General features: G+C 45.4%; 8 protein-coding genes across 8 annotated transcripts; 5 read left to right on the top strand and 3 right to left on the bottom strand.

The window, feature by feature from the left end:
• Positions 1-831: 831 nt before the first annotated feature.
• N7455_001721 (uncharacterized protein) lies at positions 832-1,073 on the bottom strand (the record flags this gene model as incomplete). Its single annotated transcript, XM_065604104.1, has 2 exons — positions 832-864; positions 894-1,073. The coding sequence occupies 2 exons, from the start codon at positions 1,071-1,073 to the stop codon at positions 832-834; spliced, it is 213 nt and encodes a 70-aa protein (XP_065462595.1).
• Positions 1,074-4,046: 2,973 nt separating this feature from the next.
• Positions 4,047-4,820, top strand: N7455_001720 (uncharacterized protein; the record flags this gene model as incomplete). Its single annotated transcript, XM_065604103.1, has 3 exons — positions 4,047-4,174; positions 4,312-4,780; positions 4,806-4,820. 3 exons carry the CDS (start codon positions 4,047-4,049, stop codon positions 4,818-4,820), a joined length of 612 nt encoding a protein of 203 aa, XP_065462594.1.
• A 1,055-nt stretch (positions 4,821-5,875) lies between these two features.
• N7455_001719 (zinc-dependent alcohol dehydrogenase) lies at positions 5,876-7,439 on the bottom strand (the record flags this gene model as incomplete). Its single annotated transcript, XM_065604102.1, has 5 exons — positions 5,876-6,154; positions 6,206-6,786; positions 6,852-7,079; positions 7,154-7,249; positions 7,328-7,439. 5 exons carry the CDS (start codon positions 7,437-7,439, stop codon positions 5,876-5,878), a joined length of 1,296 nt encoding a protein of 431 aa, XP_065462593.1.
• Positions 7,440-13,058: 5,619 nt separating this feature from the next.
• Positions 13,059-15,132, bottom strand: N7455_001718 (uncharacterized protein; the record flags this gene model as incomplete). Its single annotated transcript, XM_065604101.1, has 9 exons — positions 13,059-13,159; positions 13,222-13,466; positions 13,524-13,683; positions 13,736-13,889; positions 14,025-14,101; positions 14,248-14,314; positions 14,493-14,589; positions 14,686-14,718; positions 14,879-15,132. 9 exons carry the CDS (start codon positions 15,130-15,132, stop codon positions 13,059-13,061), a joined length of 1,188 nt encoding a protein of 395 aa, XP_065462592.1.
• A 2,764-nt stretch (positions 15,133-17,896) lies between these two features.
• Positions 17,897-18,043, top strand: N7455_001717 (uncharacterized protein; the record flags this gene model as incomplete). The annotated part of the gene is made up of 1 exon (XM_065604100.1): positions 17,897-18,043. One exon carries the CDS (start codon positions 17,897-17,899, stop codon positions 18,041-18,043), a length of 147 nt encoding a protein of 48 aa, XP_065462591.1.
• Positions 18,044-18,540: 497 nt separating this feature from the next.
• N7455_001716 (uncharacterized protein) lies at positions 18,541-18,876 on the top strand (the record flags this gene model as incomplete). The annotated part of the gene is made up of 1 exon (XM_065604099.1): positions 18,541-18,876. One exon carries the CDS (start codon positions 18,541-18,543, stop codon positions 18,874-18,876), a length of 336 nt encoding a protein of 111 aa, XP_065462590.1.
• Positions 18,877-19,947: 1,071 nt separating this feature from the next.
• On the top strand, positions 19,948-20,262 carry N7455_001715 (uncharacterized protein; the record flags this gene model as incomplete). The annotated part of the gene is made up of 1 exon (XM_065604098.1): positions 19,948-20,262. The coding sequence occupies one exon, from the start codon at positions 19,948-19,950 to the stop codon at positions 20,260-20,262; it is 315 nt and encodes a 104-aa protein (XP_065462589.1).
• Positions 20,263-20,479: 217 nt separating this feature from the next.
• On the top strand, positions 20,480-21,815 carry N7455_001714 (uncharacterized protein; the record flags this gene model as incomplete). Its single annotated transcript, XM_065604097.1, has 6 exons — positions 20,480-20,587; positions 20,759-20,889; positions 20,944-21,049; positions 21,103-21,118; positions 21,161-21,331; positions 21,388-21,815. 6 exons carry the CDS (start codon positions 20,480-20,482, stop codon positions 21,813-21,815), a joined length of 960 nt encoding a protein of 319 aa, XP_065462588.1.
• Positions 21,816-26,194: the final 4,379 nt, after the last annotated feature.

The following is a 26,194-nucleotide window of genomic DNA, read 5'->3' as shown; positions in this document are numbered from 1 at the left end:
AGATAAACAGAATAACAAAGGTACAGTAGTATTCGAAATCAGCTATACCTGCACACTCTCATGACTTGATTTCCGGAGAATAAATCCGAGTGTCATGAATTTTGATTGGATATGAAGCAAACCCTTGCCTTTCAGACCGCTTTCCGCTTGAGTTCTTGTAACTTACAGTACAGTAGTAAGACAAGACTCGGTGTATTTTACTGGAAATTGCTATGACCTGATTTACGCCTCAATTCACGTAGCGGCAGATTACCCCTTCCACAACCCGGCTGCGACAATCTCCATAAGAAGAGCCATCTTCACCATGTGGGCTTGAAATTATACTTTGAGATGGCCAGATTACGACGAGTGGTATATATTGCGGCTATATCTGGAGTAAGCACAGGAAAGCTTTGGGGCGATGCGAGGTTTGACTGTGCTTGTGACGGTTGGTTTTCCCCTTGGGCGGGTCAACATGAGCTGCTACTTTGGAATATTTCTACCCCATTAGTACTCGTACAATTTCAGGCGCTGTTTTAGACTTGGGAGGCCCCACGTAATCTTCAACTTACATCGTGTGAAGTTAAATCAATGGTTCACATTTGCACCAGGTCTGCCAAGTCACCAAGAGTCTCGGGTAATGACCAATGGCAGTCTTGGAGAACGTGCACTGTCGTGGGAGCTGGACACGGAATACCCTGGAGCGGAATCAATGACGATGAAGGAGCGTTGGGATAGAAGTGAGATCCTTGATGAGAAAAAGAACCCGTGGTCCAAGGTTGGTTGTTCATGTTTGTCGCGGGCCACGTCTGAGAGTTCCTGTCACTCATTGACAATCCCGGAGTTTTCCGCTTAGAAGAAGTCCTCCCAGCGACTGAAAAGTAACTATTGCTCTCATTGAGTTGTTTGCTCACGGTATCAAGGAGGTCGGGTAAGTTTGCCTTCGAAATTGGGATTCTTGTTTTCCCATCTTGAGATATAATTAGCCCTAATTGGTGGTCAATTGCAGGTAACCTACCTCTTAATCCCTCTAGAAACTTTTCCTCCGCGTCTCTAACAGCGTACATCTCATCTAAAAGTCGTAATCGTTCCATCGGTTCAATGAGCCGTCTACTGGGTTGCTATGCAACTTTCAGTTTCTGTGCTGTGATTCCGTGGCTGAGACGCAGTTCGCATAGAATATGAACAAGGAGTGCAATGCGTTCTACCTGAAAATTAGTCAAGGTCGAAGCAGAGAGGATATCATCCTACCAGATTTGGGAAGATGGTCAGGCTCTCGATAGGTCACCCCAGGCGGCCACTAAGGTGGCCTAGTTTCTTCGGGACTCAGTTGCTATATTATACCTACCATAGTCTTACGTCCGTTATAAAAGTATTGAACTTACTTGCGCGGTTCGACAGTTTTTATAAAAACTTTAGCTATGACTCGGCAATTCATTTGCTATAAGTTTTGGAAAACTTTTTTATAGTACCGGCGGAGATATAAGCTCTTACTGATTGTGATCAAGGTTAAGTAAGGACTTATATTAAGATCTTGAATGCCAACCTTTTCCCTATACTATAAAGTTATCTCTAACACGGCTGGCTATATAAATCCTTATTAGGCAGAGCTTACGTTCCGAGTTCCATCGGCGTCCGTAGGCTCTTAGAAACCTGGATCATGAACGGCATAGCTCAACTGCTTTTGGGGTAAAGGATAGGCGGCAGGCAGTCGCGTAGGTCTCGGACTATAGATTTCTCCCCTTTCTACCACCGCTTTTAGAAATCTCGCCGTAACTTACGCGGAAAGAATATTATCGCGCTTATCGTAGAGCGAAGGAGATATCTCATAACGAAGGTTTCCATGGCAGTCAATATATATAAGGGCAAAATACTAAGCCGACATTCCATCGTGATCACATTCCCTCGATATATTTACTAGTCTTATTCAGTCAGTCACAAAACCTTCATTAGCCGCGGGAACGAGACAAACCACGCGGCAAACAGCTAACTACTAAGACGTATAAAGAGGTCATTTAGAGATTATAATATCCCAAAAGAGCTCCTTTTATCCTCAAAAGAATAGCTAAGGAGACCAAAGAAGATAGCGAAGGCATAGAGGAAATCCCGTCAGCAATATAAAGAGGGGGTTGGTAAAACGAAAAAAGAGCGACCGGAAGGACTATAATCCATAACTATATGATACATCGATTCGCCAGCAAGTGGCTGGACTATTGACAATATAGAAAGTTACAGTCTATTTAGGCAAGAATACGGCTACTGTAGAACTTTGATCACCAATTGCCGTGAATTACGCTGCTAAGAATACACTTTACCATATCCGGCTATGATCTAGTTCAATTCTTTTTAGCCGACAAGTCTTACACGAGTCATGACATAATACATTTTAGTATTCTAGTTACCCGGTTCATACCATATCAATTAGGCATCACCTACATAGACGATCTCGCAGTCCTACAGTCTAACATACTACGAAGTATATACCGGCATACATACCATTCACAAGAAATGAAGTGATATCCCTCGCCTTCGAGTACCCCCAACACTAACTAACTTCGTCAGATACGATAGCGGATCGCAAGTTAAAGATCGCACTCGAACAAGTTATAAATATGGCCAAATTTTCTCATCTGCTAGAAATAGACCATAAGGAAGGGCGCATTTCAAGCTCTTCGGCAATCTATAGATTAATTAATACTGGCGAACACACCTCATTACGTATAGAAGAAGCACTATAAGTTGTCATACTTAATACCGCCCCATACAGTACATTTCGTTAGTCTACAGCGGATACAATCTAGCTCGCCCTATAGGAGCGATTTTATTTTCGTTGTATTCTAACACTTTCAGATTGAAAAAAGACTTACCAAGACTCGTATCTCTCGGTGATTCCCTCGAGAAGTTATCGAGCGCGATTGGTTTCTACAAAGTTCAAGAAAGCACTAAAAACATTAAGTATTACGCTGCCGTAATAAATAAAGATTGCTCTCCTCTAGAATCTAACGAGAGATATCTTCATCGTATAAAAGACGAAATTAGAAGTTTGAAGGATATATTACATTTTGCTCGAACAGCTTTCGATCGTTTCTATCGAGACATAAGTAGGGAACACAAGGATAACGCTTAGGTCGATATAATCCCCTCGAAGATTAGCAAATACAAATACTTGACCTTCTATTTCAAGAATAGAGGTTTGCTTGTTTACCGATTGTAAGGCCTTAACGATACAGGTAGTAGGGAAGAAGAAAATATAGAGAGATAGTCCTTTTCCAATAAGAGTCTCAGGTTTAATCTCTCATTTTATAAGGGATCTGCTGTTCAATAAATGAAAGCTTTGTATAAGCTATAGCTTACTAAGTAGGCTATAGCCTGAGTAGGCTGAATATTAGATCTGATTCATTCCTGGGGATTCAGCATGATGCCTAAAACATCAGTCATCTATTACCTAGTGCCGTATGAATCTCAATACCGATAGTGGACATGAGTCTCACTGTGGCGATATTGGACAAAAAGTGCTAATCTCAGAAAACAAGCGAAGCGTATCTTGTCGTGTCACACATTGTTTGGCAGGAATTGAAGTGGCCATTATAAACTATCTAAGCAGCGGCTTTAAAAGCATCAGTCCGCATTAGTAAGGAATTGGTAGAATCGTGATATCCCCGGTCAGATAACGCTTGAAGAGTCCATCTTGCTGAGCCGCATCTTTTAATATCTTGAAGTTTTCTCCGTCGCACCAATCAGATATGAGCTAGAAGAGCCTTTCCATACTCCAATAGCTTTCTAATTTCTCATGCATATTACCAGATGGCAGGGAGACGCCCAGTTGAAGACGTAATCCAAGCTGTGTTCCCGTCCGTAAACTGCGTTGCATCAATAAGGCGAAGCTAGTTCATCCCTCATAATAATCACGTTCCTTGTAAACCACATTAGCTGGGAGCAATAGGTTAGGATGGAGGCTGGTCAGGAATGAGGAGCGCACTAGATAGCAAAATCAAGTGAGACAGACGAAAACATCTTTCCCTACTAGGTTTAGTTCCTGTATGGGGTAAGCACAGGGCTATCGTATTATGACTGGTGAGCGAAATTGGTGGTTCGGTGCATACAGTATGGAGAACTGGGTGGAAAGAGGCAAAACGTGGCTGACGGGGGAGGGAAAGCCAGTCGGCGATCTTGCCAGATCGCCAGACCTACAGTGGTGTAACATTAATATTTGACCTCGGGTACATAGGTAGTCTGACCGCTACACCTACCGCCTACCTTATTAGTAGTACGCATCTCGCGATTCAACGCGCTATTCTACGGTATTGAATTCTATCCTTATTTTATCTATAGCATGCCCCCCGTACGGTCTTCGCGAAGCAAGAGAGGCCCAGAACTTGACTGCCTTACTCGGGCTAAGATCTGTGAATTACACCATACCAATGGCTGGGGTGCAACAACCATCAAAAAGAGGCGTTTCCCTGATATTCCGCGCTCTACAATCCAATACACTCTTACCCAAGAGTCAAAACGCCAAAAGCAAGAAAGCCTACCACGCCCAGGCCAGCCAAGGAAGATTACTGAGGATGACCGGGACCATATCTATGATATCATCCAACAACAGCCATCGGTTTTGACCGACGATCTACTGAAAGAGCTCGATTTCAAGGTTCACCGCCAGTCAATTTGGCGCCTTACCCACGAGCTAGGCCTTCGTAAATGGAGGAAAATGCAGCGGCCAACTTTAACACCATTACACGCCGAGAAACGATACCGTTGGGCCCTAAGGTGGCAGCATTTTAGTCCCTCGGATTGGGCCTGTGTATATTTTTCCGACGAATGTACAGTCGAACGTGGAATAGGCGCACGCCAGGAATGGACATTTATACGCCCGAAGGATCAACTTCATCACCATTCAAAAGAAGGCCCGCAAGTTCAAATGGTTCCGGCGCGTGGGAAACAGATTAAGCAGATGTTTTGGGCTGCATTTTCTGGCCAGCCGCGCCGATCTGGCTTGATTCCACTAGATGGAGACACTGAATCTCTTCGAGGTGGTGTCTCTTCGCGTACGATTGAAGCACTTTATCGGCGTGTATTACCGACGTTGCTTAATAGCTATAATCAAAATGCTATTTTTCAACAAGATAACGCACCCGTACATACCGCATATATCGTACGAGAGACTCTAAATGAGCTTGGGTTCGAGATTATGGAATGGCCTCCCTATTCACCTGATTTAAATCCAATTGAAAATCTATGGGCGCTGTTAAAAGCTGAGATTTTGAAGTGTCATCCTGAGCTAAAGCATCTACCTAATAATGAATCTACATTAGATATCCTATTAGAAGCTGCACAGGAAGCATGGGAAAGTCTTAATATTGAGATATTTGAACATCTCTCTGAGACTATGCCTCATAGGGTGGCTGATGTTATTAAGTATGAAGGGTGGCATACTAGCTATTAATTGCATTATAAATTTCGGAGGTTTCTGCCGGCAGTATTAAAAAGTGGGCCCAGGGCTGATGTACTCGAGGTCAAATACTAATATTACACCACTGTACCAAACGATTCCAAGTGGTTCTATGTAATATACGGTACTGTGACGATGACTCATTGCTAGCCAGTCAGTTATTACGATGACAGTTTTGCCAGATTTATGAGGCGGTGACCTAATTTGGATTAGCGCATGTCGGAGCTAATTTCCCCAAATCAAGAAGCAAGAGTTTGGAGGTATAGCTGATTTCGAAAAGTACTGCATGTAGCACGCTCCCTCAATTTCAGTTGAGCATTTTCAAAATATCTCCATTTTTTACTGCAATATGGTTTTTAAGCATATTTTTCACAATTCTTTTGAGCGACTAACCGCATATGAAACGTTAGAACTTGGCAGTAAAACTTTTATCCAACGTAGTGAAGCTCAAAGTTCTGTTAACAAAGGTGACCCACGGGCTGGAGGGGCGGAAAACTTTGTCTGGACAAAAACCTTCTGCATACCTAGGTCACGCTTGTTGAACAAATCGTAGACCGTCTCCATATCCTCGAGCTTGAACCGGTGGGTGACCATATGCAGGGGATGGATCTTTTCCTGCTGAGCATACTTCAAGAGGTCTTTCCAGTATTTTTGCACAGGGGCTTGTCCATTGCCAATGAGACGGATCCCGGTCTCCATCAAAGATCCGACATTGAAGTGATTACACTGCATTACCACGTTAGGAAATTGTTTTACTATAGGAAAGGTGCCACATACATAACCGGCATATACGCCCGTGATACCACAGCGCCCGAACCCTCGGACAGAGGTAATCATCTCGTTAATGAGCTCAGACGTGTCCGTTTCCATCCCTAGCAATCTCTCAAAGTAATGAGCCCATCCTTTCGTATACTCACCAGCTGCGCACTCAATCGCTACATCAGGCCCACGGCCGTCGCACATTTTCTTCAGAGTTGAGGTAACAGACTCGCCCTTTGGGAGATTCGTATACTCGATTGTCTCGAGTTTAGGTAGAAGCTTCTTGACGAAGTCTAACCGCCATTTTCCATGGCCGCCGTCAATAAGTATAACCCTATTGGCACCGTTAAAGAAGCTAAATTCAGCTGCCATTTGTCCAATTGGGCCAGCTCCCCAGATTGCAACAGTTTCACCCTCCTCAACACCAGTATCAACAACGGCGTTCCAAGATGTTGCTAGCACATCGGAAAGATAGAGACCTTTTTCATCAGGGACGTCGTCAGGCAGCTGAAGGAGATTCACGTCACCATAAGGGACGCGAACATATTCCGCTTGCCCACCAGCAAATCCCCCTGTGAAGTGGGAGTATCCAAACATGCCTAAGACGGGCCTTAGTATAATAGCCTCTCTAGCATCAGCACAGCCGTTTAAAGAGGAAACTTACCAGCTGTTCGACGTCCATATAGCTGACTGGCATCCTCGCTCGAATTCGTCCGCTCACACATTGACGACAAATTCTTTTTGCAATAATAGCACTGCCCACAGGCAATTTGAAAGGATGCTACCACGCGGTCGCCAACTTTAACATTTTTGACTGCCGGACCCACGCTTGCAATGATACCGCAGAATTCGTGGCCGAGGATATCACCTTTCTGGAGATCCGGGATGGCCTCTATAAATTGATAGCGGATATCGCATGATCAGACCCAGTAATATTTCATTAACTGTTAAGAAGTCCCTACATACCGTGGAACAGGTGTAAGTCACTCCCGCAAATAGTGCTGCCCGTCACCTTAAGTATGACATCGCCTTCATCGATGATCGTCGGGCGAGCCGTCTCCACTAACAGACTGTATAAGAAAAAAAGTCTAATTATTTCGAGAGATTGATATGAAGGTTGTGATGGGCAACATGACTGACCAACTTTAACCGAATTCTTTCCTTGCCAGGTTAAGGCTTTCATACTATGGCTTAGGTCGCCATATCCCTGGGCCCCATAGTTGCTAACGTCGGTGGTGATCGAGGTAGACATTGTGTCTGTCCACCAAGAATTTCTGCACAAATTAATTTTCCGAATGTTATGATTTATTTTCGTTTTGATTATTGGTCTTCGGCGAAGCGTCTTCTCGTTTAAAGCATATGAAGGAGGGTTATATATTTGTCTTACGAGGCGTCTTCAGGTTTCCTGACATCATTCGTATGTCACCGTGTTTACATCACCATGATTGTATCTCGGCCAAATCTTGAAAGCGAAGGGGTGAGTTTAGATTGTGAATCATCTTGGCGTCATACATGTTGAACATTGAGATGTAAGCGAGACGCATCGCCTTTACGTGGTTCTAGACTGGTTAGGGCTCTGATGGCTTCCATATTTCAAACTCATCAATGGGAATAGACCTCTGAAGGACCACTAATGACTGATGGTCAATACCCTCAACACCAAAGGGTGATGGTTTTCAAAGGTGGGTGTGTCGAGGTGTCAGGTGACCCGGCCTGACGTATTTTACACGAAAATGCCATACATGTAGTATAGTATCTCTGCCCCTCCTTCCACGCGATTGCTACAGCAGTTGAGGTGTTTTTCGTGTTCACGTCGGACCTTTTAATTGCCTTTTCCGTCCGGCCGAGCCTTCATGGGACGATTTTTTTTTTTTTTTCTTTTTTGACGTCTTTGCTTTTAAATCGTAAACGGAGGACTTGTGAATTACTGTATCCGGTTATTTTTGCCTCTTGGGTTTAGCGCCTCATTTCGCCGTCACGTAACCTCCTGTCAATGCTCCCAACTTGAAAGACCCGTCTTCGCTGCTTGTCCTCCCCCTCTCTCACTTTTCCATCCCTCCTCCCTCTCTGTCTTGCACTTATCGCTGCGCCTCTGCAATTTCGTTCCGCCAGAATCGCCGTCTGCCCCACCCACCCCATTTTCTTTTCGGTCGCATGCCGCGGTTGAACCCCCGTTTGCCCTCTATCAAGTTTTGGGATCATGACAATTCGGCGTTCTTACGTAGTGGCGCTATGGGATTGACCGACTTTGAAACATCATGCTTCCGAGCGACGCGATACAAATGATTCCTTCACAAAGGGATCACTCAACCTACATAATTTATGCACTCGTTCTGCGAATGCCCCCCATTGTCCTGCTTATATGCTTCCCCCGATGGCTTCCATCCTCGATTCGATGATTCACTACCTCGCCTGTACCAGTCCTAATGCTGTATACGTGTGACCCCCTCCTCCGCGTCTGCCTGGTCTTGGTCGCCGCTCCGTTCTGTTGTGGCTTGGTTGCCTGGTAACTGCAGATACTGCGCCCTGTCACGAGTTCGCTTGATGATCGGGATCGGGGGAGGCGTACCAAACGCAAAGGATGATATTCGCTTAGGTGACGTTGTTGTCAGTATGTCAGATGGCCCAGCATGGCGGCGTGGTCCAATACGACTTGGCTAAGAGCACGGACGATGACATCGTTCTGAAAGGATTTCTTTGGTCGCTATCTAAGATTTTGAGAAGTGCTGTGAATATTATGCGGTCAGATCAACGTATCTCGCCGAGCAAGATTCCCGAGTTCATGTCATTTATGTTTAAGAAAAGTGACAATCTTCGAGATTCCTACTAACGGCCCATTGAGGCGGATGAGCTTTTCCAGTCGGAATATCGTCATGTTTCTCACTAAGCCACCTGTTAGCTCTGTGACATAACGAAACTGGTCCATCGTCAGAATCGGAAGCCGATCCCCAAAATTCATTGTGGACTTATTTCCCCTGGAGATCAAGTTATGAGGAGCGCGTTAAATGCAGCAAAAGTAGATCGGAGGGTGGTTGGCGATATCTTGTGCTTCGAAATGGAAGCGGAGGGTATAGCGACGGGGTAATTATGCATCGCTATCAGGGGCGTCTCTGACTATGCTGACTCTCACAAGAACGACACATGGCAGTATTATGCTGCGGCTGCGGCTGCAGGGTGCGCCAAGGAGCTTCTTTCATATGTGAGCCTGCCGCAGCCTTCCACCACGAGTGGAGCCCACGGTCGGCATACTTCTGAGAGTTCAATGGGCAGCTCTCTAGCTACGCAGTCTATATTTCGCGGCCAACGAGTTCAGAACTCGGGGTCCGGCAATGTCTCCGTAGGAAAAGATCTCAATATCGGTAAAAATTAACCCGTGGCGAAGGAAATTGGTAGTTAATAAATAAGTTGATACTGTATATATGTATATATCCAAATCTCGTTTATGAAATGAATCTTATCTGATCAAGGAATATTGTTATACTCAAACAAAGTTTCAACCCTATTCCAACTATTTGAAGCAATATTGGAGTATTGAACATTATCTTCTGCATGTCAATTGACTTCTGGATCGTTAAATAAAATGATAATATACATATATCAAGCCTGGAGAAACGATGCCAAGAAAAAGTTCCGAGTTCCGAGAAAACAGCCCAAACAAAGAAAACAGGAGTATTCTTTCGTTCACTCTAGCCCCTCAAGGTCGAAACAGCACCAGAAAGCTATACCCCATACATATCCATGGTTTCGGTTTGCCTTATGTCCTCAATATTGGGATATTTATCGACAGGATCGTAGGATCTTCTACCAGATGAAGCAGGCACCGTGCGTTCAAACGGTCTATTTGTCAAATACTCGTCGGCAATGCAATGAAAAAGCAAGTACAGATCATCCACGTCTGAGTAGGCAAGGTCCGTCCTACCGTAAAGCTCATGTATAGTTACAGTAGACAACATCGCGTGCCTTGTACCTTTAGAAACCTGATCGAGAACAGAACGCTGTTCCGGGATTGACACGTTGGTAGGTCCCCTGGTCACGGATACTGATCTAGAGGTGCCGTGGCAATGCTGGGAACCTGACAAACCGGACACCCACCGGCGTCAACACAAAGCCTAAAGCTTCAGTGGGAAGCTGCTCTTTTTCGCTTTCCCGGGAATGGAACTACCATATATAGTGCCTTTTGGAAACCTCCCGAGATCAGTCCTTCAATGCTCTATGTTCTCTACCGAGATCGGATGAATTTAAGTCGGCCGTAACAACATTTTTAACGTAACCCGAACAACTTGGAATCTCCCAAGGTTCTTTATTTTAGGCTTTACCGATCCCAGAACTGGAGACTCTCTCGCGATCCATATTGATTAAAAATTACAAAGTCAACTCCTACAATTTATTACTATCAACCGACTCCCATTCCGACTTGTCGAAAACCCATCCTTTCGTTTTCTGATTTCGCAATCACAGTTAGCCCCAAGGCCTTTGGATATACCATGCGCTACTACAATTCAACGTCGACTGTCTCTTCGTGTCAAAGAGCGGCAAAAGAATATACTCAGGATGCTACCGGAGTATGCAAGGATCTCGATTGCACTTGATTGTTGGACATCTCCATTTGGGCAGGCATTTATGGCTATTACCGGCTATTTTATCGATGCTGACTGGGTCTACCGCGAGGTGTTACTCGGTTTCAAACCCCTTCATGGAACACATTCCGGTGTAAACCTAAGTACAGCTGTTATACAGACGGTTACTCAGCATGAAATTGAGAATCGGATATTTGCATTAACCACTGATAATGCGTCGAATAATAAAACTCTGGTTGATGCACTGCAACAATCTTTATCTAATACACGGGATATCGACATTATCCGCATCCCCTGTCTTGCGCATGTGATCCAATTGAGTTTGAACCAGCTACTCGACCGTCTCAAAGCAGTCCCTCAGAATGAGACTACGGAGACCAAATGGACTGAGCAACAAGTCACTCTCGCAAGGGCGAATACAAAAAAACGGGATATCTCGCATACTTTGAAAAGAATACGAGCACTTGCTGTATACATCCGCGCTAGTCCTCAGCGCCGATGTTCATTTATCGCACTTCAACCTTCAGGGCAGGGGATCATGCTTCTCCAGGATGTGAAAACTCGGTGGAATTCAACATATCTTATGCTCCGACGAGCCAAAAGACTCCGTGTCTTTATTATACAATTCTGTGATCAGTTCAATGAGCAAGACTTCGCACTAGATGATGATCAATGGCGTCAGATTGACTATCTTCTTTGTCTTACAAAGCCATTCTTTGATTATACACTTGCTCTCTCGAAGACACGAGATGTAACATCACATCTTGTCTTTGAGATCTACAATTTGCTATTTGAGCATATTGAACGATCAAAAAGACAATTGAAACGAAAGCGAGTTGTATGGAAGCAGCAGATGCTTGCTTCTCTCGATGCTAGCTGGTCAAAATTACGCGACTACTACAGGGAGACTGATAAAATACGAGGGCATATCTATGCAGTTTGTACTATGCTGTCGCCGGATAATCGATTCCAGTTCTTTTTTTCTGATGATTGGTCCGACGCTAAAGAGCTACGGGATCAGTATCGAGTAGCATTCCAGGATGCACTTACTCCAATCCAAGAACGTCTTTCTAGTACTAAGGCTAAGGGCCCGCAAGAGTCTTCTACATCGGCACCAAGATCAATTCTTCACAATCTTGTTCGAAGCCAGAAATCTATCCCTAAGTCAAAGCCAGTCGTTGATGAAATAACGCAGTATCTTGATGGCAGTAGGTTGAATCCTTCTGATAACTTACCTAATAAATACTAATACTAAAACAGATATAACTGATTCCGAGCCGCTCTCATTCTGGAAAGACAATGAATCTCGTTTCCCAGCTATCGCTTCACTTGCACGGGACTATCTTGCAATCCCAGCAACAGGTGCTGGTGTGGAACGTCTTTTTAATACTGCACGCGATATCTGCCATTATCGCCGCGGCTCTTTGAAATCGAGCACTATCGAAGAGCTTATGCTATACCTCTGTACATCAAAGTTTGACCTTGATGTACAGGAAGCAGAGGAATTGAAGCAGTTCTTTACTTCTAATGAGATCGACTCATTGAAGGAAGAGAAGGATGAGACGCCGGATGATGTTGAGATTGATGAGATTAGTGATACTGAAGAACAGGGTGATCTATCTGGGGATTTGATAGATATTGATAACGCTAGTCTTGATGAAGATGATGACGATGCTGCTGCTGCTGCTGCACCGCAATTACCTAGTACTCATACTCAGCAGCGTACGTCAGGGAGGAAGATGGAGGATGATATATATGAGTATTCTTAGTATGTAAATCATCCATCACTTAATATCTTATCAATCAAATCAATCAGTCCTATGAATTAATTTATAAGCCTATAAGAAGATGGTTTATGTACAGTTTCACGTACGTCTTAGACGGTAATTTAAATACCCAAAAAAGACCAGGGGAAAATGCATTACTTATGCAACTGCGACAAATTGGCATGTTTGTATTGTTTGGTGCATAATGGGGGCCCATCCTGGGCCGAAATGGGCCCTATGGGCTTTCATTCTGGGCCCATGGCCCACCAATGGGCCCGAGGAATGGGCCCAAAACCCAGCCCATTTGGTGGGTTGGGTTGGGCTGGGCTATGGGCTTTGTGGGCTATGCAGAGGTCACGGTCCGTGACCCGAGATGATCGATTCGCAATATAGGCCCCCGCCTGAGTGACTGCCAGTGGAATATATTCCAGGGCCAGGACCAGTGCCTTCTCATCCTCTCCAGACTCTCCAGACTCTCCTGATTGAGAGGCCGGAACCCTTGCCCGTAAAAGGGTGAGGGACTCGTCCTCATTCATTGGCTGAACTGTGATCACATGACGATCGCTCCCCACCAGATTCCGTGCCGCAAGCCCATTTCGCGATGTGATCAGGATTGATCCATGGGCCGCCTGGGGCAGGAAGCTCACCAGCGGCCCTCGTTCGTTGAATGTATTGTCACTGAAAAAGATACCATCGTCATCCGCATTGTCTAACACCATCAGCCAGCGCCCATTGCGTGCATCACACAACCACTGATACACGAGCTGGAGGATGTTCATCTTTGGATCATCCCGCCCCGGAACCTCCGCAGCTGCGGCAATCTGCTGATAGCCTTGTTCCAGCCGCGCCGCATTGCTGGCGTGGATCCAAAACACCCACATGTCCGGTGTGGATTCTCGCACACGATAGGAATACTCGATGGCTGTCTGGGTTTTTCTGAATGGTAGTTCTATTAGTTGTTATTCAACACGCTACATTATGGAGACAGCTCACCTAACGCCGGCCAACCCCACCAATGCCACCCGCTCATGTCGCTGACCGATCGCCTTGTGTCTTTCCTTGATAGCGCTGATGACAGCCTCACGGCCTATAAACATCGGGTCTTTCTTGAAAGGTACTGTGGAGCACGGCTGGGGCTTCGGACGCGTTTGCGCTGAATACAGTTCCTATTAGCCCGCAAACAGACCCTGGATCAAGTCACCCACTGAACCGAGCCGCCACCACCGATGGCGCCTCTTTTGAGAACTGCCGTAGCTTATCGAGCGCTATTCGATATCCGGCCGCGTTACGCGTGTCGAATTTGACCACCTCTGAGTGGTCTGCGTGTAGCGGCACCTTGTCCTCTACATGATCGGGGAGCTGCAGAAGAGCCGAGTCTGCGCTAATCGTCGTCACAAAATCCCCGGTGCGTTTCTACCGCCCGCTTTCCGAGTCCTATTGCGATCGTCAGTATATATAAACCATGGCCTGTTTCAGGCAAAGACCAACACTCACTAATGCCAACCGCCTCGTCTGCTCTGTCTCATAGAAGCTGACCACTCTTCGATCTCTGATCAAGTTTTTGAAATCCGCTAGCTGGTGGATCAGTAAGTCGGATTTACTAGAGATCTGCTACAGTAACTGCCCTCGCGGATGGCTGTGATCCCCGGCTAGTATCTGCTAGATATCGTCTATCACCAATCCTTTATATGGGATGGCAAAGAGGATCATGCCGTACGTGGCTCGATATAGCGATGTGATCGCCGGGTGGTCTTTTCCATGGTCTGAATGGCCCTCACCAGGCACTAGAAGTTAATGTTAGCATATCATATATGAAACCCCAAAGGTAGATAGTCATCCTACATGAGCCATGATTATGCCTCCAAAACTGTGTGCGATGAATATCAAAGGTCTCTGCTAGAGCTAGTGGAACAATCAGCCAAACTTGCTATTAGTAGACAAGTCAGATAGTGTCTCTCCTACCTCCTTTGTGTTCCGAATTTTCTTGATCTCCTCTATCAGCTCCCGCCCGTAATCGAGGATCGTATCGACTCCGTGGCTCGATAGCTTGGAGTTGTACCTATAGATCATGGTGCGGCACTGCGGTAGATCCTTCGATAGGAAGTCCTAGAGCCACATCCGACCAAGATTTCCTCTTCCTTGCCATGATCCATACGTATGTCTATCTAGTCCGGCAATAGTAATGATACTATGTGGTATGGTCAGTTAGTGTTAATCTTCTAGGTATAGATAACGGCATAGGTCCTTACTCGGCAATCATAGGCTCATTCTTGTCTGGCGCGTAAAGCTAGGTAAATCCAAAGAAGTGGTAGTCAAGGTTGATGTCATCGCCTCCCCTCTCAACCTACCAGTCTCTAAGCGGGTCAACCCTCAGCTTACGGAGGAACTGAGGCACCCTACCGCGAAATTGTACCAGCGCCACCCTCTCTGTGTCACTTTTATAGTATGAAGGCACGATCGTGATCTTAGCTTTGATATGCGATCTCTCGTCGTCCGCGAAGTTGTCGTTGAGCGCGTCGTGTAATGCGGTCTTGAGTTCTTCATCGAGTAGTTTCCTAGATAGGCCGGTCACCCGGAAGACGTACGACCTTTTACTAGCCATCGTTTTTTTTTTTTTTCGTTAGAGTGTTATATCAGACGAGAGCGGACTCTGCTTCGCTTGTTGATGGATGATCACCTTAGTCGCTGAGGCTGAATCAATCAACACGTGCGGGGTATCACGCATCCACCTCCAATCATTGCTACTATCACTGCGTAGATACCACTGTGAACCAAATGTAATCATTTCTTGCTGTTGAGAATATTCAAGCACCACAAATTGTTAGTGTCTCGCTATCATAAGGCTATTACTCCTACTAAAGTTAAATCTTCACTTACAGCTTGTGACATCCTCCGTATCCCTTGTCCTGACATCACGTGCAGCAATTGGAAATTAAGCCTACCTTGGTTTAGCCCCAAGCTGGCTGTTTTAGACTTAGCGCCTCATGGGACGACTCTGGTACGTCAGACAACATCGAGGGCGAACCGAACAGATCTCCCGTTCCTCGGGGATCGCTTTGACCCGGAATCCCACGTGACCAATGACTCACAATAGGACAGGATGCGGGGTTCTACTAGAACAACCGTTCAACTTAGGCCTGGTCAAACGCTCCTGGTGAAAAATGCTAAGTGACGGAATTTGCCCGCTCTATTCTGTAGTTTGAGCACGGTGACACGGTGAACGGTCCAAAATTGTTTTTCTTTTTTCATTATACTCGGACCATCAATTTTGCTTTCATATGTCACTGTTTAATTTTGTTCAACCAATAATATTCAAATTCTTTCGATGTTCAACGGTCAAAGCATGCGCTATCTGACCGAATCCAAATGTTGTATCTTTTTTTGCCTATGCTCTTGTTGAAGGTCTGTTGATATTAAGAGTTATCCATGTTTCGGTTTTCACAATTGCTATATACACGAAAACTATGTTCAAATGATAGTATTCAAATCCTTTCTTGCTGTCCAACGGTTAAAACGAGGGCTCTGGGGCATATCATAAATATAGCATCACTATTGCCGACCGGATTGTACGGATCAAATACGGATGTTCAATTCGTAGCAATTATTTGAGTCAGGCAAATACACCAAAGGTCATCAACATTCTACGGGTCGGTCGTTGATTCAGCGATAAAGCGTCGTCTGGAGATTCAATACATTTTAGTACCCTTAATATTGTGATGCGATCGTTGGCTCTGGCTAGCGAAATTTGTCCCCAAGAACCTCAGCTTAAGCCAGTGGGAAATATTCAAATACATCCAATTGAGCATTCATAACGTGATCTGTAATTCACTAGGTACTATTTACGTATTCCGCTAGATTCATACTCCGTTGCCCTTTCTCAGCCCAGATAGTTCCATTTTAAATAGGAAATGCCTGTTAGGATACCAGACCAAAAAAAATAACCACAATGTCTGCAGCCTATCATCGTCTTATATATATATCATACGCAATTCAGTCGAGATCAACCGGGATTCCCGCGTCTACCTTATGGCGGCGAGCCAATAACAGGCCATCGGTCGCTGATAAAGCCGCCAATCAGCAGTATCTCACCCTATAAGAGGAGTAAGGCCTAGTGGAATATATATTGCGGTTGGTAGACAACGGCTATCCTCTTCTATTCAAGTTTCTACGATCGCTCGCCCTAATTATCGTGCGCTAACGGTTGTCGAATTACCAGATTACCGACCCTAGCCTTAAGGTCCGACCTCCGGGAAAGAATTAGCTGTAGGGCTTTTATCGATAATACCCGCAGTTAAAAGCGTGACGGCTTCGAGCGATCGATTGGAAGCGAGATAGCCGGCATATCGAAGACAAAGTCCGACACTGGTTTGATATTATTAGCCGAGAGCTGGCCGATCCGGCCATTCTCCTGGAGAACGTGTATAATATGGACGAGATAGGAATTTTTCTTAGTGTTCTTAGCTCCCTTAAGGTACTCGTCAGTAAAGACGATTTGAGAAAGCATCGAGGGACTACGGTAAAGCGGACGCTGGTCACGGCGATTGAATGTATGTCCGCCGATGGTCGGTACCTGTATCCTCTCATTATCTGGCTAGCCGCTACCTATCGGAGTTCGTGGACAACCCACCCCACCCCCGGATGGCATTTTACCTGCACTAAAATAGGCTATACGAACATAGAAATCAGTCTGTACTGGGTAGAATATGTGTTTAACCCGTAGACTCGAGACCGAGCGGGCGGTCGGCCGCGACTCTTAATCTACGACGGTTTCGGCACCCATGAGTCTCTGGAGGTCATGAAATTCTGCTTTGCGAACCGCATTATCCTGTGTCGTCTCCCTTCTTATATATCTCACAAACTGCAGCCGTGCGATAGGGGTGTTTTTAGTCCTCTGAAAACGGCCTACTGGGCATAGGCTGAGCAGGTATGTCGAGCTGGGGTGAGTACTATTGGCAAGCCACACTTCACGTATATTTATGATCTCGCCCGAAAAGAGGCATTTATACCCCGCAATATAAGGTCGGCCTGGTCCAGAAGTGGCCTCTTTCTATTCGATCCGTCTCGCGTCCTCCGAGAGTGTCAAGCGTCCCGGTCGGAGATATAGACTACGATCCCAGTGGAGCCTCCGACCGTGTCCTCTAATATCTGTCATAACACCTCTGATCATTTCGCCTTGCTTCGCAGCGAGGTCGAGTAGGACACCCAGAATCTAGACAGTGTGTGCAAACGTCGTCTGCAGACACTGAGCCACGCGACTGAAAAGGTCTTTGCAGAGCGCGCCTTGTTGCTGGAGGAGAACCGGATCCTATTTGAGCAGAACAATGAAAAGACCTGTCGACAATCCAGCGGCTTGACGGTCGTAGGACATGTACGAGGATATCGTTGAGGCGCAGAAGAAACGCGACATCACGGTGACAGAACAAGCCACGCGGAAAAAGAGGTCGAAAGCTGGGGGCAAGCTGCTTTCGAAATCGGAGGAGAAGCGCAAGGGTGAGCAGGAGATTCAAGCATAGGATATAAGTGATTATTGCTTAGTACTAGATTTGTAGACTCGTTCAGCACGTTAGAAGTTCCTGTGTTTCTATCAATCCATCGCCCAGAAGTGGCTTAACGCTTCAATAGGCCGGCTGTTGGATATTATATATTTTCCCTAGTCGCATATCATTGTCAGCTAGTGAAACATCAAAATGAAATTACATCTGCTATCTACACTGGGTTATGTCACCACTATAGGTAAATATAGTAAGTTCTCACCCAAAATTCCTGTTGGCTAGTCCACTTGCACATGTGTCTAGTAGGGTCGAGTTAGGCAGCGTTGTGTTCCCGCGAGGCTGAGCTCCCGCAGACTCTCACAAGGCTAACGTAAACCCCACTTTTTGGCGACAAATTTGATGGGGGAAAACAATCTTCGCAATTGATTCCTCAGTATTTAGCATCGTCTTGAGCTTTAGCGTATTCTCAATCTGGCACTTCAGAAAATGTCAACTCAAATAGAAACCTCTTCAGTGCCATGCCATGTCCCTTCCACAAAGATGATCAGCTCAACGGTGATTTGGATACACCGATTGATTACCTGCCAGGTCATCCCCGGATCAAACTTAGCGATGAAAAAGGGTTGTTTGATTTCATTCACCGCGAAGTCTGGTCAGAGGACCTCGAGTCGATATCGGGTAGACTGTGGTGGATGTCAAAGCAGGATAGTAGCAATATCTCTCCGTTGTATCGACAACGAGTAAAGGGCCGACAGATCATCGTTACCGAGGATCCTCGGCTCCATCTCGTCTGGATCGACAACCGAATCTTCCTTAAACCCCTTCCCCAATACCTCACGTCCTTCGTATTCTAGGATACGTTCATAAGTGATCCGTCTAAACATGGTACAGCGGTGAAGCTGAGAAAGGCCGCACTCGGGTATCTACGAACGTATTTCTACCTGATTCAGTATGAATTAGATCTACGAATTGCATAAGATCTAGCTCTCTGCCTGGTTCCTAAAGAGGTGACGTGGCATCGATTTTGCTAGTTCACCGCCCGTTTGAAGGATATCACGGAAAACGAAGTTTCGGGACGATATCATTACAGAGAGATCCGATTGACCCGGCTGAACTATTACGCGCCCATACTCCTGGGTAAAAGCTACTACTAACGTGAGAATTATCAGTATCGAGCGTATTTTGCTCGAATTCAAGGTCCCTTGATATCTGTATTTGCGTTTTTCTCGATCGCTCTGAATTGTATGTAGGTCAGCCTCGTAGCCTCTGCATCCGATGAGAGATATTCGAGTGCTTTGTTATTTGCAGCTTGCTACTGGCTTAGCACTTTGATCGGATTTGTAACTGGTGTCCTTATGCTGATGTTAGTACTCCTTTTCCTTATCAAAGTGATCAAAGAGTGAAGGTTTGCGATAGCCCATCGGCTACGGTGGGAAAAAAAATTCACAGCAAAGATCAGAGGGCCATGTGTAACGAGGAACCTTTTCGGTTTGCCCTGAAGTGAACCCCCTTCTTAGGAGGCGCTAGGTCCAAAGTAGCTAGCCTGGGGCTAAACGAAGCCTGATTAGTTTCAACTTACGGCACGTGATGTCAGGGCCAGACTTATACGAGCTTGCCAAGACATAAAATTAAGTTAATAATATTGTGTTCAGCTTTGGTAGGAAATATCATTTAGGTGGTAAGTTAGCGGCAGACTGATACAATATATGGCGGTGAACTGTTTCGTTATGAATTAATGATGGGAGGAAGTTCTATTTGGTTCACAGTGGTATCTACGAAGTGATAGTAGTAATGATTGGAGGTGGATGTGTGATACCCCGCACGTGTTGATTGATTCAGCCTTAGCGGCTAAGGTGATCATCTATCAACAAGCGACGCAAAGTCCACTCTCGTCTGATATACCACTCTGACGAAGATAAATCACGATGACTAGTAAAAAGTCGCACGTCTTCCGGGTGACCGGCCTGTCGAGGGAACTACTCGACGAGGATCTCAAGACCGCATTACACGAGGCGCTCAACAACAACTTCGCGGACGACGAGAGATCGCTTATCAAAGCTGAGATCACGATCGTGCCTTTATATTATAAAAGTGACACAGAGAGGGCGGCGCTAGTGCAGTTCCGCGGTAGGGTGCCTCAGTTCCTCCGTGAGCTAAGGGTTGACCCGCTTGGAGACTGGCAGGTTGAGATAGGAGACGATGACATTAACTTTGACTGCCACTTCTTTGGATTTACCTAGCTCTACGCGCCAGACGAGAATAAGCCTATGATTACCGAGTAAGGACTTATGCCGTTATCTATACCTAGAAGAATAACACTAACTGATCATGCCACATAGTATTATTGCGATCACCGGACTAGATGGACATACGTATGGATTATGGTAAGGAAGAGGAAATCTTGGTCGGATATGGCTCCGTGACTTCCTGTCGAAGGATCTTCCGCAGTGCCGCACTATGATCTACGGGTACAATTCTAAGCTGTCGAGCCACGGAGTTGATACGATCCTCGATTACGGGCGGGAGCTGATGGAGGAGATCAAGAAAGTCCGGACCACGAAGCAGGTAGGAAACACTGTGTTACTTTTCTATTAGTAGCAAGTATAGGCTGATTCTGTGACTAGCTCTAGCAGAGACCTCTAATTTTCATTGCACATAGTTTTGGGGGTATCATCCTGGCTCATATAAGATGATAGTCAGTCAGGGTTACTGATAAATGCTGACAACAACTTCTAGTGCCTGGTGAGGGCCATCCAAATACTGGAAGAAGACCACCCGGCGATCACGTCGCTGCATCGAGCCACATACGGCATAATCCTCTTCGCTATCCCACATAAAGGGCTAGTGATAGACGATATCCAGCAAATGTTGGGCGGCGATGGACACCATCCGCGAGAGACACTCCTACGCTAGATTTCTAGCCAATCGGGTGTCTTGATTCATCAACTGGCCGACTTTAAGAACCTAATCCGAGACCGTAAGGTGGTCAGCTTCTATGAGATAGAGCAGACGAAGCGGTTGGTATTAGTATGTGTTGGCCTTTATCTTAAACAGACTACGATATACACTGACGATTGTAGGACTCGGAAAGCGGACGTTAGAAACGCAATAGAGACTTTATGACGACGGTTGACGCAGACTCGGCTCTTCTTCAGCTTCCGGACCACGTAGAAGACAAGGTGCCGCTGCATGCAGATCACTCAATGATCGTCAAATTCGACAAGCGCAACGCGGCCGGATATCGAACGGCGCTCGATAAGCTACGGCAGTTCTCAAAAGAGGCGCCATCGGTGGTGGCGGCTCGGTTTAGTGAGTGACTTGCTCCAGGGTCGTTGTGCGAACTAATGGGAACTGTTACAGCGCAGACGCCTCAAACGCCCCAACCGCGCTCCTGCATGAATCAGCAGTGAGGAAACGGAACATTATGGACGATGATTCAGAAACCCCTACGGCGAAAAGGGCTCGTCTTCATGACTCTGCAAGTTCTTCAAACTCTGAAGAAAGTGACACGACCCACTACGAAGACGACAACATTTTCGATGATGACAGCCAAGAGAAAGTCTATTATATCAATGAACCTTCAGAAGAGAGCCATAATGGTTTCTCAGAACGTCTTATAGCTAGGGACGCAACAAGTGAAATTGGCTCATCTTTTCGTTATGGATCCCCTTCTCGTGGGAAGGTGCATTCTCTGAAAATGGACTCGCTGATGAATCTGACATTCTGGAACCAGACGAGTTGTCTTCGTCGGAGGAAAGCATTAGCTCAGGATGTTAGTCTCGCTATGGATTGATATCCCCAAGGCATTTCCACAACAACAAGAATGAAAAGAGTAGTCATAAACAGAACACAAATTATTTCCAGCCCACCTAAAACTTAGTCTAATTAGCGAGACGCAAACATTGTAAAATCATCAAGACATGTCACGAGCTTCCCACAACGGTGTACATTTCTTTCACGTTCCTGGTACGAGCATATATACCAAAAATCAGGAGACGGCTTATTTGTTCGCATACTGATTCTCAACCATGCTATCCTCAAATAGAGTGAAATCGTGTCATTATTTTGTGGAATAAATTGCCTGATAGTTGGGGCGCAGAAAGATTTCCTAGTTAGGGTGCATGGGGATATCAGCGCATTCTCCTCTCGCAGCTGCTTTTCATTTCTACAGCTCTTTATACCCTAATAGTTTGATGCGGACTCAAAATACTTCTCGACTTATTTTCCTCAAAGCTGACCATCTCCTCGAGGAAAGGGTTATAGGGCATCTTTTCATCTATTCCGCTTCGCCGCGGCGGTATTTTTTATACATGAAGTTTACATGATGGTTCCCTTCGTGTATTTTCCTTTTATTCTATGTACCTTGCTGCTGCCAAGAATTCCACCAAGATTGGTATATCCTCACATAAAATGATTATGGTAATATGAAAAATCAATATATACGAGAGAAGGTGCTTGGACGTGAGCATTCCGAAACATTGGCTAGTCTCAACATTCTTTAGACTTCCTAGATCAACACGTAAATCGTCAAGAGGCTTCAGAAGCTCACATGGAGACATAACTTTATACTGGTAATATCCCCTGAAGCACTGTAAACACACATAGTTTGCAGCGGGCTGCGGTCTGGAAGCAATTCTAGCATTATCTTTCCTTTAAGCAGGCCATCTCTTACGTGCGGACAGGGTTGTGGGGCGGCTGTTCCGTGTAGCGGCGCTAGTATTTCTCATACATCAAGTTACAGGATTGTTTCCTTTCCGTGTATTCGCTATGTCGGTAATCTTGTCTTATGTACCTTTCTACTGCCAAGAGTTCCACCAAAACTGGTATATTCTCAGGTAACATAATTTTGATGATATGAAAAGTCAATATAGGTCGCTAGGTAGGCGAATCAATCCAACGTCGCCTATCCTATTCATTTCAGACGCTTAAGTGGATGATCTTGGCGTCATAGTAGTAAACAGTACATTTTCTAGTAGCGCGCGCCGTCCTGTAATCCGCCACTTTAACAGTTTGCAATCTTTGTTAAAAGAAAAAAGATCGAATAAGAAATCACATAATCATTGTTTCTACTGCTCTCGGGCAATCTTCAATTTAAGGATTGAGAATGACGGCGCTCGAATGTGGAGGTACCTGGTGGGCGTTTCATCACACAGGGCATTTCATGTCACCGGGATGGGGGTTATACAGTCGCGCATGGACTGAGCGTCAGGGTCAGCCATTGCACTCGGGTTGTCGATCGATTGGACAGTTTCGTGTATTCTCATGGGTCTGGCCGGACTATTTAACTGCGAATCACGAATCGAGATGGTGAAGCAGGCAGTCAATTTCCTTGGCCGGACTGAGTGACTGTAGGTGTGCGTCTATCGAACCATGGCTTGATATTTGATGGTAAAGGAGTGTGTACCATTATTGACGGGACTAGGCCAAGTGGGTAGCTTAGAGAGGGTGGTTTAGAGAGGGTGGTTTAGAGGCGGCCATTGATTTCCTTGTCTTGACGGGCTGTCGAATGGCCTTTCCCCAGTACGACACCTTCCAGTACCACATCATCCAGCCCTTTGCTCCTGACATCAGCCATAGGATCAAAACAAGACTTGAGCATCCAGACCCTTATGGTCTAATGGGTTAGCAGGGGAAGAAGTAGTATTATTCTCGGACGCTTACCTGTATCGTATGGGTGTCCAATTCAGTACGGGCCACAGGGTGTTTTGACTGGGAACACATCGGGTAGTAATTTGCCTGGGCACAATATAAAGCCAGCTTGGACCGGGGTGCGTGCAAATTTATATATTCCAATATCTATGTTGAAGAACCGTGGTCCGCTGATGATGACGGAGCATGCTCCAGTAACTCTGGGAGCTGGTAGATAGTCACCAGCAAATAGCGGAAACGTGACCTCTACTTTCGAGAATGCCATGGATCCAAGTTAACGACTAAAGACTTAACAGCCTAAATCTGCGCTGGAAAAAAAGTAAAATGATGTCTCTGGCTAAAGGAATGACGCCGTACTGTAATCATCAACGGAAGAAAGGCAAGGGTTGTGGATTGAAAAGACAACACGCTTTACTATCTCGGGCCTCTGCACCAAGGCAAGCAAATACTATACAGTAGTAGTAGTAGTAGTAGTAGTAGTAGTAGTAGTAGTAGTAGTAGTAGTAGTAGTAGTAGAATTCATTTACCCTGTCCCCTCGCGAGTTGCTTTCCCAACTAGACTAAAATACGAATCCGTACCCAGCCTAGTGGGTTGTGGTTTAGAATCCAACTTCGCGAACGATATGCAGGATACAACAACTATATATCATGGATGAAGTACATGTAGAGTGATCCACTTTCTGACTGAATCTTAGAGCCTCGTCACGGCCTACCCTGGCCTATTGCCGCTCCCGTTGTTAGGCTGCCCTTGTGGCGCACGACTGCGAAACCGCTGTGATGCCTCGGCGAAGTCCAATACGGCCTAAACCGTCTCCGCCCTCGAGACGGTGTCTGGCTTACCTCTCTCACCTTCGTTTAAGCCTCCTAGCAGACCCGATACGCTATTAAACGCGTCCCTAACACTTCTTCTTAATTCTATCCGTAAGTCTCGTAGTTTTAGACATTCTAATAATATATAGCTGACCGTTTCCTATACGCCGTACTCGTAGCGATTATTGTCTCGGAAGCTAAATTTCTTAGTGTAAGTAGATAACTAGTTATGGCCCGTACGTAGCTAAGTGAGTAGGTATACTCGGTTCTTAGGTAAGCTTCCGTATATTTTCCTAGTATATCTCGCTGGTAGCGCGCCGTCTACCTTCCGTAGGTACGCGTCTTTAGTACTTGACTTCTACTACTTCTCCTACTAAGTATAGATCTTACTAAGGAGGAAGGCGTTCTCTCTCGTTAGTAGCGACTGGAAAGGATAGGTTTTGCCCGGTTACGCGGCTTCTTTAGTAAGTCGATCCGCGGCCTCGTTCCCGATAATTTTATAATAGCCCGGTATCTATTAGAGATAGAGGGAAATATACCTTACTTATACCTCGGTGGCTGCTTGAAGGATAGTATAAACGATACGTTATCTTGATCTATTTCTTACGTTCTAGATTGCCTATAAAGCGGATCTGCTATTATAAAGGATTGTTACTGTTGTATATATATAGTCTCCGACGCTTACCCGCTAGTAAGCTAATTTAAATACTATACTAACCGCGTAGAAGATATCTATAAGTTCCGTTATGTAGACTAACTACCGTTCTATCGACCCTACCTATATCTATTAGGACTCCGCTACCTCGTGATTGTCGTTTAAGGCGACGATAGTAGCTCCTAGATAGCGCTTACGCCCGGAGGCGTCTGAGTAAACGACGATATCTAATATATTCTTTATAGATACCGCCCTTTCTTTCGCTGTCTCTCGGTTAGGCTTAAGCTTAATCTCTGTAAAGGCGTCCGGACGCTATAGAGGTAACGGGTACGGGTTAATCGTTTCTAGCTTATTAAGCCTGTTAACGTCTATAGTCTTTAGCGCTTCTATTAATAAGAAGCGAGTATATAATCCGATATTATTTCTACGGTTCTAGGCTCTTAATAAAGCACTCTAAATAGGATAGTCGCGGGGTAGAGTATATAATCTTATAATCGTACGCTACGCTCGGTGGTAAAAGCGAAGGTATATAGGAAGTATATAGGCTTTAATCTCGAGGGTCGCGGTTACTACCGTCCTAAACGCCGATAGGATTCTAATTAGCACGTTCCTCTAAACTATATTTAAATATCGGATATAAACTTTATCCCTAAGCGGGTTATACTAGACCGTCGATACGTAGTCTACTATAGGCGCGATATATGCCTAGTAGAGCTATCGTATCTACTCTAGGCGTAGGTATTATAGTCTACTTAAGGCGATTGCTATTTTAGTGGCGCGCTTAATAGCCTACCCTTCTAGCGAAGTCGCTGGTCGAATACTACCTCTAGTAATTTAGCTATAGGTAATAGCTTGACGTCGGTCCTATCGAAGATGATTCGTCCTTATCTATACTCTCCCTTCTTTCTAGTAAGATAGATAAGCTCGGTTTTCTCCGCTATAAAGCAGGATCCTATTCTCCGCGCCTACTCTTCGATATAAGGGATATCCTCGGACTGTATCTTAGTTAAATTTTCCTTAACTAAACTCCTTACTCTCTATCGGAAGTAGTTGTTAAT

Source organism: Penicillium solitum (genome assembly GCF_028829755.1).
Source record: "Penicillium solitum strain IBT 25940 chromosome Unknown utg000001l_segment0_segment0, whole genome shotgun sequence".
In the NCBI taxonomy this organism is placed as follows: domain Eukaryota; kingdom Fungi; phylum Ascomycota; class Eurotiomycetes; order Eurotiales; family Aspergillaceae; genus Penicillium; species Penicillium solitum.
Note: the sequence above shows the minus strand (reverse complement) of the source record. Positions and strands in the feature narration are given on the sequence as shown.